At 36.4% G+C, this 14,083-nt stretch overlaps 1 protein-coding gene across 2 annotated transcripts in view; it reads left to right on the top strand.

The window, feature by feature from the left end:
* PRKAR2B (protein kinase cAMP-dependent type II regulatory subunit beta) overlaps window positions 1-14,083 on the top strand; it is a 69,734-nt gene that overhangs the window by 27,640 nt on the left and 28,011 nt on the right. For both annotated transcript variants that reach the window (XM_072147164.1, XM_072147163.1), the window contains exon 2: window positions 6,473-6,508. In XM_072147164.1, the coding sequence (XP_072003265.1) occupies window positions 6,473-6,508 (36 nt within the window). The remainder of the gene's footprint in view (window positions 1-6,472; window positions 6,509-14,083) is intronic.

The raw sequence follows: 14,083 nt of genomic DNA, 5'->3' as shown, positions 1-14,083 counted from the left end.
GCACCAGTGATGAGGTAAAATAGTTTCTTGTCCGTCCGGACTTTATTTCATATATATGTTAAAATATACATGGCATGTCCCCTAGACCATATAGAGGAAGGTAACCTATGCGTTTCAAGTACACGTGGCACTCTTAGTCATGGTTAACTTGTTTGAAAGAGATGCCAGGATATGTACCCGCCTCCCGGAACACCTTGGTCACATGACCCAAGGTGATCCTGAAGACATGGAACAGACCGAGGAAGTATAAAAACATGGTAAATGACTAAAAAACGAAAATTGTGTACCCTAGATGAGGACCTATACAGTGTTAGTTCAATCAGTATTAACAATAGCAATAATCTTAATCATTCCCTAAAAACTCTTTGAAAAGACAGCGTAACATCCTTCTGATGTCCCCATTATAATGATTCCGTGTGATTTTATCCCGATGAACCGATGCCAAAACTTTACCCCATGGGGTCTAAAATTAGTTGAAAAACAAGAATAAAAATCAATAAAATAATTAATAGTGATAAAAATCGTAAAAGTTTTAGTTATTTCTGCATCCCAAAAGTCCAGATCTATAAATATATAAAAGTGGTTATTACCAGGAGTGGATAGCACCCAAATGTCTGAAATGGCACTTTTTTTTGTCATTTTGCAACTCATTAAAACTTAAATGAAGAGTGATCAAAAGAACTGGCATTTAAACAGTCCTCCTCATCATGCAGTTCTCCTTTTGAAATCACGTAACCAAGACACCTAACAATTTATCAATATTACCTTACAATTTCGGGGCTTCAAGCAGGATGTTCTCAATGGAAGTGACTACTGAGTTTAGAGTTTCGCAGAGTCAGCAGGCTGTACCAGTGATATTGAGAAACTGGTTGAGTCACGGAAAGGCATAGAAGTGGCTATAGTGGCTTTGGCTATATTGCACATTTATGACCGCCTCACTGTGAACAATGCACTGCAAAACAGATGATGAATGCTTGATGTTAACAGAGCTGACTTACAAGGTAGCTAAAAGAGGCTTGGTTTTCCTTATCCTGGAAAACGTATTTGCGTATTTTCCCAATATCCCCTAGTAGAGTGTCAATGGCTATAAGTCTCCACATGTCTACAAGGTGGCCTTAATTGGCAAAGTTTCCTTAAGGATAACTCTTACTTCCCGTCCCTAGTCAAAAGCCTCTCACTATACTGGTTTGGTTTAATCCCGCATAATTTCATTAGGCTTCCTGAAAGTCATTCTTGATGTTGATGGGGCTGCATTTCAAGGAATTTGCTTATTTTCCCACAACTCCAGGCACATTTTATGGTGAGAGACACCCAAGTGTCAAGTCAGAACATTCAAAACTGTTTACATCATTGTAGTCTGTGTGCTGACCACACCAGTTTGAAATGAGGAAACCACCATTGCATGCTTCTACTTAAATGTGTTAAATTACTGATATAACATCATTGTAGCATGAACTTTTTATGCTTTCCATAAATTTCACTCCCTAACTTTTTGTAAGTAGTTACATGTACTTAGGCCCCATGCCATAACCAGAATCCAGTTTGGGCAAAAACACGGCCGTGTGAATGTTAAATGTACGCAGACTGTTAGTTACAAGGAAAAGGATAAGTTACTTTAAAAGTACATTCACAGAAAGTGCTAGTCTTTACAACATCACCACAGAATGACAGTAGTTGCACTAAATAGTGTAATCAGGTCCCTGATTAGAAGACATACCCATTGCTTCTGTAGCTTCTACCTGAATTGCTACACTTGTCTAAAATGTCACCGCAAACAGACAGGATTTCTTGATTTTTTATTGCTGCTACCCATGAAGTTTTTTTCTTAAAAGTGCACTAACGCTTAAACTGCACCAGGGCTGTAAAATCATAGTCTTTCTTTAGTGCACTACAGTACTGAGAAGCATGATAAATATTGACAGATGTATGAATTACATAGGTAGTTATTTTAAGGAGAACCTGTCATGCAAATTAACCTATCAAAAATAAAGACTTCGTTAAAAACTAAAATTTAAAAGGATTGCCATTATCCCTAAATGATTCCATGGCTGCAATGTTACAAAAATCAGTTTGTAAACTTATATGCAACTCGTCTGATGTGAGTCATTTACACTAAGTGAGTCCTACATATTAAAATTTACTTGCATTGCCTCCTTGTTCCTGAGGCAGAACTCATGTGAATAGGATGACATCATCAAAAGCCTTGTTATTATATATGCAATGTCTTCCTAATTTTTTTTAATCACATGAAATTACAGCATGCCTCCATGGAGAATGGGGAAAAGTAGGATCATAGCTTTCTTTGAAGTCAGTCTAAAACACTGTAAAGTTTGAAGTTAAAGTGGTTGCCCGGAGTATTTCAATTTTTTTTTTATCAATGGCCTTGAGGTTGGAAAAAAGTAAAAAAAACAAAAAACACATTCTGGGGCTTCAGCTAGTATTCTGGCCGTATTAGGTTTTAGCTGGTACACAATGTTTATGTGAGGTCACTGAAGCCCGAAGCAGTGGGAGAAGCCCAGTTGGACCAGAGCAGATGAGAAAACCACAAAGGCCACTAAGAAAAACAAATAATCCCTAATGACCCCTTTAAAGTTACATAGCATTTCTCATTACAGTTAGTACAGTTAGGATGGATGTAGTAAAGTTCATTATTGTTTGCACTTCTTAGATATGCACTGCTAGAAAATTTTTTTTTTGCTGAGCTGCTGGAACTACTCCTTGGGTATCACTTAGCATCTGCATAGAAACAGGAAATTTATTAAATTATTTTTCCTTAGATATCATACACAGTTATTACTAAATATGCCGTTACACAATGGAACACAATGGAAAGCTGTGTTTAACCACATTAATATGAAGGAATTACTGGACAATAATGCATTCTAGCTCCAAATCCTGTGATACTTTATTTACCGATGCTTCTTAGACATGTCACAAGAAAAAAAGTTCTGTACCGTGTTAGCCAGTTGAAGAAATTCCTGTTGCTTTTGATAGGTCAAATAAAGTAACCTTCTAGAGATTGATACCTTTTAATGGCTAACTGAAATATAAGATGTTACAAGCAAGCTTTCGGGACAGCTTAGGTCCCTTCAGGCATGGTATAACAGGTTTTCTGAAGTGACACATCTTATACACCATCAACGGAGAAATTTTTGCATTATTGAATCGTTGGTACTTTTCCGATACAATTCCCCTGCAAATGGTTCAATACCAGGATTTCCATGGCTGCGATACTAAAAAAAAGTACTGTGCTGTATGCCGCCGACAGCATTAACCTCTTCTGCAGGACAGAGCTGCCAGCATTGCTACAGTTAACCCCTTCTGCAGGAAAGAGATGGCATCAATCTTGCAGTTAACCCCTTCTGCAGGACAGAGCTGGCTTCATTCCTAAAATTTTAAATTTTTAAAATGTGATTAGATGAATGGTTCCATAAAGTTAGTGGTTGTCCGCTTTCAGCAAATAATGAATATGGTTTGTGTAATGAAAAGGTATACACTTTTCCAATATACTTTCTGTATCAATTCCTGTCGGTTTCCTAGATCTCTGCTTGCTGGCCTTCTACAAAAAGCCCCTATGTTTACTTCCGGTGTTTAGAAATCTCTCCATGGACTTGTGATGGACACGCAGGTGCATGAGCCGTTCACTAAGAGTCTCTGACCTCTTAGTGAATATGGGCACAAACTCCACCAGTTCCAATCTGTGGACAGGGCAGAACTGGCAGAGTCTTTTGCTGTAGTCTTTGCAGGTTTTCCAGCGGAGACTATAGTAAATTTGGCAGGCCAAGCGTTCATGTCTATCGCCCGGTCTCGCTCCCTGTGGCGGGGAGAGGGAGGTTTATATGGTTTCTCCGCCAGAGAAGCAATAGTAAATCTGGGCCACTGTGTTTTGAAACACAATTAAAGTAGAAGAGAAGAGCTTTTCCTAATTGAGATGTGTTTAGACCTAGAACACTGGTAATCAGGAATAAGCAACATGTGTTCTGCATTGTTTCCTGCCAAAAAATGAGTACCTTGTTACCAATCACAAGCACTTCGATCAAAAATGCTCCCTGCAGTGCCTGGCTTGCATTAAAAAATGGAGTGTGTAAATGCAGCCTTAACCCCTCAACGCCGAAGCCACTTTTCACCTTCCTGACACGGCCCATTTTTTCAAATCTGCCCTGTGTCACTATAAGTGGTTATAACTTTGGAACGCTTTAACATATCCAAGTGATTTTGAAATTGTTTTCTCGTGACATATTGTACTTCATGTTAGTTAAAAAATCAGTGGATAAAATACCAAAACGCTTAAAAAAATTTGATACCCAATCTCTCCCGTGTATAACAATACCCTATATGTGGTGGTAACCTGCTGTTTGGGCACACGCCAGGGCATTGAGGGGGAACTGCGCCGTTCAGAGCAGATTATGCATTGTCACCTTATAATGGCTATACAACCTTTATTTTTTGAACAATTTGGACATATAAGGGCTTATTTTTTGCGACATGAGATGCACTTTACAACTACTGCATTTTAGTGGGTCTGTAGCTTTTTGATGAGATTTTATTAACTCTTTAATGTATGGAGGAAAAGAAAATTGTCAATTTTGGGTTTCTTTTTTTTGTATATTTTGGGGGTTGTACACCGTACACTAAAAATACTATGATATTTTTATTCTATAGATCACTACGATTACGGTGATACCTTTTTTTTTTTTTATGTATATTTTACAATTTTACAGGAAAAAAACGAATATAAAGAAAATGTTTTTGCATTGCCATCTTTTCGGAGATATAACTTTAATATTTTTTGGTTGACAGAGCTGGTTTAAGGCTTATTTTTTACGTGTTGAGTTATCCTTTTCAGTGGTACCATTTTGGTGCACATAACTTTTTTTTTATCACTTTTTGGAACATTTTTGTGCAGGGATTTTATGAAAATTTACATTTTTGGCGAGTTTTTCGCGTTTTGTTTTTACGGCGTTCACCGTACGGGTCCAATAATGTTTCTGACTTATTGTACAGGTTGTTACGGACGCGGCGATACCAAATATGTGATTTTCAGGTTTTTTCACTTTATTAGATGTGCATAGGGAATGTTTGTGTTTAGGGGTCTTTAACTTTATTTAATCAATTCTTTTTATTCAAAAGTGTGTTTAATTAGTGTTTTTTACTTTTTTTTATTTACTTTTACAGGTTAGATTGAACAAGTGATCCACTGATCACTTGTTCAAGCTATTCTTCACCTAATACAGTGTAATACAGATATATTACACTGTATTATGTGCGCATGCTCAGTATGTCACAGCCGAGTCCTGCCGGAAGCAGATCGCGCAGCCCCGGGCACTGGCAGTCCCACTGAGTTAACATAATCAGAACAGGAAACAACATCCCAGGGATGCTAAAGTATTGTGCTCACTCTATAGTAAATAATAATATGCCTGGGTATAGTCACTGAAGTTTTCTGCACATTAATTTATAAAAAATAGTGTCAAGTTCATGATGAATCATTGAAACATTCAATAGTGCATGCTACTCAAGGTCATAGTCACTAACACAGAAACTGAGAGCTTACGTATGGCAAGTGACAGTAGAAACTTCTACTACTCTGACAAACACCCCAATGCGCAATTTGGCAATGATGCCTTCGTCTGGGGTACTGTACCCTGCTGTTGTTTGTACTGTAGGCTGCAATGAATAATGCAAGTAAACTGCAGCAGTTTTCTGATGCATTACCAATATTGCAAGTTTTTGAAAACTTTTTGGCCAGACATAGAAGTTGGAGGTTCCAGTTAGCTATCTTAATTCTCTCCCAACAAATGATGTTGGAGCAAAGAAAGATCAGGTATGTTGAATTTTAACACTTATTATATAGTTATAATACAGTGACCTGATTTAAATTTTCTTCTTCAACACAATTCATGTAATCTAGTCTCATGTGTGGAACTTGTATTGCATGTTACAGAAAGATTGCATGTGTTTTATAGTTTGGCTTCAAACACATAAATGATATCTTGCTGTAATGGATGTTAAGGTAAAGGTATGGGTAAATCAGTACCCACAGAAACCGTTTGTATGAGTAACTACCGGTACTTGCTATTTTTTACTCATTGCTTGTTGATTGACTTAAAGGGAACCTGTCATGATGATTTAGGACACTAAACCACCCACAGGCACTTTTAAATTTATCTTAGACCGAAGCTCTTGGCACCTGCGCAGTGATTCAGTGATGCCGCCGTAGTACATCATGATATCACTGGGCGTGTGCCGTAGGTAGTGATTTTGCGCAATAAAAGCTGTTATAGGGCAATTTTGGACACTACAACTCAGGTACATAAAGCCATAGTTGGTTAGTGTCCCAAAAGATGTGGTGCCTAACTGAAATGTTCCATATTTATTTTCTACAAAAAATATTGCTCAAAAAAATGTTTAATTTTAAAAGGATGTGTAAATAAACTTTTCATTTCATAAAATGTCTTTTTTGTATTTACAGCTCCAGTCATAAGCAGGTTTTCAAGGCGTGCATCTGGTAAGGATATTTTACCTTTTATGTAATAGAATCTATATATTTAGTGTAAGTGTGCTGTTATTCCCTGATGTGTGTATTTATTGTATTACCAATATTTGATTGCTTGATTCCTTTAATTCTACCATCAGTACGTAATACAAAAAACAATCCTTAGAAGGTCTTGAGTAAATATAACCGCAGTTGCAAAACACAAAAATTCCAATGACAAATTCCACGGTGTCATTATTGATTTAACCTTTTAACTCTGCAAGCCTTTTCCATTTTTGTTTATCTAATTTTTACCTCTTGCTTTTAAAATCCATGACTTTTTATATATTTTTTGTTTACAAAGATGTATGAGGGCTTCTTATTGGTAAGCAAATTGTGCTTTCTATTGGCACTATTTATTAATACCATGATGCTGGCAAAAAATTTAAAACAGTGAAATTGATGAAAAAAAATGCAGTGGCACCATTTTCTTACGAGTTTAAAGGAAATCTACAGTGTAAGAACCAGTGATGCTGCTACACAGAGGGAAAGCCCTCAGGGTAACACCTCCAGTAGCCCTTCAGCCCTACTTTTAAAAGAAGGAAGAAGTCCTTGGATAACAAATATAAGAAGACTACCACAGTCACAGTGCCTATATCCATCAGTTAGGTGTCTCTGATTTATCATGATTTACTTAGTTGGTAGATTTCCTTTAAAATAAATTAGAAACTTTAGTTAAAAATTAAAAAGAAGGAATGACTTAACCCTATTTTTCTATTTTAACCCATCAAGGAACCTATCAAGGGGAATGGGTGTTCCATAAAAGATATTAACATTGGGTAGGGAAAATGAAAAATTACATTTTTGTTCAATAAAATGTTCTCAAGGGACTAAATTTGTTGATTTAGTGGATAGAGGCACAGTATATGGAGGTTGTGAATTCAAATCGCAGCTGGACAAAAATATATTTAACCGGTTAAGGACCGAGCCCTTTCCTGTTTTTTCATGTCCATTTTTCACACCCCACCTTCAAAAATCTATAACTTTTTTATTTTTACACGTAAAGAGCTGTGTGACTGCTCGTTTCTGCGTAACAAATTGCACTTCATAGTGATGGTATTAAATATTCCATGCCATGTACTCGGAAGCGGAGAAAAAAATCCAAATGCAGTGAAAATGGTGAAAAACGCATTTGCGCCATTTTCTTGTGGGCTTTGATATTACGCCTTTCACTGAGCGCGCCAAATGACATGTCTACTTTATTCTTTGGGTTGGTACGATTAAGGGGATACCAAATTTGTATAGGTTTTATAATGTTTTCATACATTTACAAAAATTAAAACCTCCTGTACAAAAATTATTTTTTTGATTTTGCCAACTTCTGGCCCTAATAACTTTTTTTATACTTTGGTGTACGGAGCTGTGGGTGGTGTCATTTTTTGTGAAATTTGATAATATTTTCAATGATATCATTTTTAGGACATTTTTACGACCTTTTGATCACTTTTATAGATTTTTTTATATTTTTCAATATGGCAAAAAAGTTCCATTTTCGACTTTGGGCGCTATTTTCCGTTACAGGGTTAAATGCATTGAAAAAACTTTAATATATTTTGATAGATCGGGCATTTTCGGATGCGTCGATACCTAATGTGTTTATTTATATTTATGTCAGTTCTAGGGAAAGGGGGGTGATTTGAATTTTTAGGTTTTTTTATTATATTTTTTTTTTAAACTTTATTTTTCTTTTTACTATTTTTCAGACTCCCTAGGGTACTTTAACCCTAGGTTGTCTGATCGATCCCAACATATACTGCCATACTACAGTATGGCAGTATATGGGGATTTTCCTCCTCATTCATTACAATGTGCTATCAGCACATTGTAATGAAGGGGTTGAAACAAAATAGCCTCGGGTCTTCATGGAAATGAAAAAAAAGGCCAGGTCGTTAAGGGGTTAATATAAAGGATTAAAAAGAAATAAATAAATTAGTTATTATTATTAAAAAAACTGTGGGATAAAAATTAAAATACATTAAAAAAAAACACAAAATGACTATTGTCGTGTCAATAGCGACCTTGGCCAAGAGGATATCATGCAATTATACCTGTACTGTGGAGGGCTTAAAAAATATGTCAAAATTGTAGTCCTTTCTATCTCTGGAAAAGTTGTAATAAAAAAATCAAAAAGTCAGCAGCAAGAAACTGGCTGTTATACACAACCTAGACAATTAAACACATGAGTTTTACCAGAAAAAATAGGCCATTGAAAAATACAACTCTGACTGTAAAAACAAGCCTTTATTATGTTATATTACAGAAAAAAGATACGTCTTCTGGAAATCAAACATGGAGAAATGAAAAAAGTGCTCTGTCCTGTAGGCCAAAAAAGGCCTTGACCAGCTACATACTGTTTTCTTTTTCTAGGGACTGAAGGGGTTGCACCACCCCCATGGTCTCAGGGGGGAAAATTGCATGTTTTGTCCTTTCCCCATACAAAACCCCAACAAAATACCATCCCCCTTTACGCAATTGCCCCCCGAATAATGCTCCCTTTCCTGCATTTATGTGATCTGTCTTTATAAGGAGGAGAATACAAAAACAGGGGTCATTAAAAGGAGGGGGATACAGAAAAGGGTACATTATAATGCTGACAATTTAGTAGTCCTCTCCAACATTAACAATGGTTTCATCTGCAACCACTCCCACCCTCTCTTCTTATATTCGATTCGAAAAATTATAAATAACAAAAAAATCCTATACTCATCTTTCCTGGCAGTCCTCTCCTGAACTTCTCTGTGGCAACTGTATGCAGCTCTGAAGTCGGCAGATGCTATGAGGTCATCACATTGCGTCTGTCGGCTACAGCACTGTGTACAGCGCTGCAGAGAAAAGAGGGTAGAAGACTACTGTCTGCATCCAGGGAGCCAGGAAAGGTGAGTATGATTTTTTTTTTTATTCACAAAGTCATTTTACCTCAGCCCAGAACCTGAGTGCTCCATGGACGACCGTGGGCCATTGACCTGCGGTTGGGGACCGGTGCAATAATGCATTGGTGCTTTTTTCAGTCAAGTTAATGGGGTATTCCTATCTGGGCATTAATTCATTTGCCTTATGTAACCATTTCTTCAATGGGATGTTATTAAAAAAAATGTTCCTGTGTGAAGACAATTTATCATAAATGTAGCCATGCAGTCCCTTAGAAACGAGATGGCCTCCTCGGATAAGACCACCTCACATTTTGGCAACAGCGGCCAGACATGCGCTATTGACCCCTGCCTAACCACACGGCTTCAGCAATCATTACCACAGGGCGGCTGTAGGATATGCAGTAACTCCGGACATTTCATATACAAACACCCTTTGTGTCTTTGTGCAATCCCTCCAGCAAAGGTGGCCGTATCCGAGGAAGCCTTCTCGTTTCTAAGGGACCATATTACTACATTTATGAGAAATTATCTTCACACGGGTAAAAAAATTTTTTAATAACATCTAATTGAAAAAATGTTTATATATGGCAGATTAATTAAACTGAATGTGAATGCCCAGACGAGAATACCACTTTAAGTAGTGTCAGAATTTGGGCTCTGAAAGTGATCTTACCACAGCATTACAAATTGCAAAGAAGTGTGATAATGTAGGTAGAAAAAACTTCCAAGATAATAGTAATATGTTAGGGGCAACTCATAAAATTTGGCGCATACTTACGATGCCCCCTGGTTGTACATCATTTTTAATTCACAGTTGTTTTCTAATCTGTTATACCTTAGTAATTTTTAAGGTGCCAAAAAGTATTTTATTATGTGTGCTGTTCATGAACTGGTGTTCCACAATTACATGTTAGTAAACAGAATTTTCCTCTTGACCTCCTTTATATAAATATACAAATATTTTGAATTATTATTTCAGTTCTGTTTAACAACTGGTAAATTCATTTCCAGTAGAACATGTTTTGCTAATTTAGCCATCTGCACATTGCTTGTATTCCAAGAGAGATGCACAAAGGAAATTGCTGAACACAACATACTTCCATCATTTTATATAAAGTGGGTATCTTTCTTGTTTTATTCATCAATACTGTATGTCTAAATAATTTTACCATTTAGCCCCACATAAAAATTTTAATTTAAGCTTGCAAATTCCCAAAATGGGATCATTTAGAACATAAACTGGTCCCACAAATAATTATCTCTGACACAGTAACTTAGACTAAAGCTTAAAAAGTAACATGTGTCAGAATATTGCAATATGGAGAATGTATTTTCTCTTCCAAAAAAATGTTTTAAGATATGACAAATAATATATATATTGGTATCTACTTGATTGCATTGACCCAAAGAATAAAGGTAATGTGTGAATTGCACTGAAAAATAAAAATTGGAAATACAAAGCCTGTAAGAAGATAAAAAAAAATTATTTGTTAATTTTACAACATTTATAATTTCAGTTCAGTCTCCTTGTACATTTTACTGAATATTAAATGGTTCCTATGGGAGATTAGATTTATTAAACGGATATGCCCACTAAGACAAGGTTCTTAAATGTACTCAGGATAACAAAATAACTCATTCTCTAATTCACTGTTATTAACAAAAATGCATCATTTTACAGATATAAGTCCAACCTGTCTATCAGGCCTGGTGTTTACAAATTGGTTGTTCCTGGATCTGACCAAAAACTCCTGACTATGGTTGGGCCGGTTCTTCTCTTGTGTTGCAGGAGACTGAGAAGGCAGAGAGCATACTACAGACACAGGCACTTTCTTGTTAAAGCAGGCTTTTGAACTTTTCTCAGCAGACTGGAGAGGAGACAGCAACAGCAGCACTTCAAAAAAGATTAGGTCTTGATCCTAAAGGAGGGGGTGACATAGCAGTGTTGACTGTAAGTTGTATTGATTAAGTGAGGCAGCAGAGCTGAGTGTGTCATTTCCATATCATGACTTTGATCCGTCTCATCTATCTTATTCTATAATATTCTGTCAGATATTAGTAGACTGTTCAGAAGCTAAATGAAAGTGTAGCTAAACCCTGTACCCTGATAATATAAGCACATTGTCCGCACATTATAGCACAGAGGAATTATGAAGTGTCTGGTTAGCTAGTTCCTGCCCACACTCTGGAATCTTACATTGACCAGCCTATGCAGTGTTAGAAGCAAAAACAGCAATGAAATTGACTAACATTGCAAAGTAAGGGATTAAAAATTATCTTTATTTTGTAAACATCACTAGGTGATTAACCCTTTTACCTGCCAGGCATTTATGAAAATTTTGTCGGTTTTTAGGCCAGAGCAGTTTTTACAGTTTTGATGAGTAAAAATGAAACCTAAATTACAGCATAAAGAATGAAACTAAACCCCAACAAACCATATATTTCCTGAAAGTAGACACTTGCCCCATTTTCAAAACTGCATTAAAGAGTTGATATACCTAGGCACCTTCATGCAATTTTGATTCAAAGTGTAATTTAAAAAAAAATGAAATGTATAAAAGTACACCTTGCACCTTGACCTATTGTAAGGCATTTTCCAATGTTTTTCAAACAATAAAACCTTGTTGAAACTAAAAAAATGCATGAAAATTGACTTTGATGGTAAACAATGTGCCCCAAACAGAAAATATATAGCTTCACATTCCCTAAATGTAATTGAAAACTGAAATAACCAAAAATCTGCTTTTCAGCTAGAAATTTTAAGACCGTCACAACTCGCAAAATAAAACAGATTAAAATATAAAGGCAACCCCACAACCTATATATATTTTGTAAGCAGACCTGGCCATAGCATTTGTCTTGATTAACAGTTGACAGCACGTAACACCATCATGCAACTTTGTGACAAAAATTTTTTTTTTACATAAAATTCACATCAAAGCGGAGGTTTATGCACAAAAAGGAATTTAAAAATAACACAAAGTTGGCAGATTTATATATACCACAATACACATCAACAATAATTTACACTCCCAAGAATGCTTCAACAAAACCCATGCAATATTTGGTTGCAATCCACAAATATGTTTAAAAATATATAACACACAAAGTAAAAAGCTGCTATTCTGTCAAAATCATAATTTTGTCAGAAATCCCTGCCTATCATGTATACAAAAATTACTTTTTGATTCATACACACCACCAACTTAATACAACTTTGCGGCAGTAAGATGTGAGGACGTTAAATCCACAGGGGGCACCAAACATTTTGTGCAGAAAATTGCACTAGGCTTCACACAAATATATTATTGTATTCTCCCTTACACAATGGTCACCAAAATAAAAATATCAATAAACCAAGCTAATGAGATAACAAAAATCACTTTTACATGTGCGCCATTGTATTAGCCACACAATAATGGAACTTTCCATGGTTCATAAGAATTTGCGTAAGAATGCCATGGGTGTAAATGATGAAGGATGGTGTGAAATAAAAACTTTATTCAGGAGTATGCTTTTTATATATAAACTTTTTGGGCATGTTCTGGGTTGCGGTGTTAATATGTAGCCACATTAGGCAAAGAGGATGGAACATTGTTTTGCTGCATTTACATTAACCCCTTAAGGACTCAGGGTTTTTTCGCTCATTTCTCGCTCTCCACCTTCAAAAATCCATAACTTTTTCATTTTTCAGTGTACAGAGCTGTGTAACAAATTTAACTTTCCTGTGATGTTTTTTATTATTCCATGCCGTGTACTGGGAAGCAGGAAAAAAGTTCCAAATGTGGAAAAATTTTACAAAACTGCATCTGCGCTCCAAATAACACCTCTAATTTATTCTTTGGTTTGGTACGATCACGGTGATACCAAATTTATACAAGTTTTATCGCGTTTTAATACATTTCCAAAAACTAAATCCAACAGATGGGGGAGCTAAGGATATGGGCACCAAATCCAAATGCCACTGTAAAATCCTGTGCCCCAAAATGTAAGTATCAAAAAATACAAATTGGTACTATGCTCACAAGCAATTATAAATATTAAATAAATTTTATTAGTTATGCAAAAAATTATTAATAACAGCAAATTTACATAGCATGGTAGTTGTACAATGGGAATACATGATTAAAAACAGTGCATAGCCACATATAGAACAAGCAAAGTGCCATAGGGAATAAAATGAATCCGTATGGAGTAGGAGACCTAGTAACTAGAGGTAGAAGACAGCTATATACAGTACAAGCCTTAGCTTGCTAACATGAACGGCTCTAAAACAATACTAGAAAGTCATTACCATACCAGGATACCGGGTGTGCACTGTGTAGCCCCAACACGTGTTTCGCCCACTCGCTTTCTCAAGGGGAGTGTCAGATTCAGGTGAGTCATGGGTTATATATCACTCTGAACCAATAGGAAGATAGAGAGCAATTAGGATACAGGTGTCCTGTAGACATGACGACAAACAAAGGGAAGTGAAGATAAAATAGCTGGCGACTGATTAGCCCCCAGAAATGTCTATCAGTTGCATTGGCGTCTAAAATATGCGCGCATGCGCCAAACGGTAAATGAGAACTGCCTAAAGATCGCGGGAGCTCGAAATAGAGCTTCACCGCGCATGCGCAGATCGAAGCCAGAAAAAACTGGCGCACGCGCCTGATGCCCAAAAAAAAAAGAGTCG

This window comes from Engystomops pustulosus, chromosome 4 (assembly GCF_040894005.1).
Source record: "Engystomops pustulosus chromosome 4, aEngPut4.maternal, whole genome shotgun sequence".
NCBI classification, from domain to species: Eukaryota; Metazoa; Chordata; class Amphibia; order Anura; family Leptodactylidae; genus Engystomops; species Engystomops pustulosus.
This window is presented reverse-complemented; position numbering and strand designations above follow the sequence as displayed.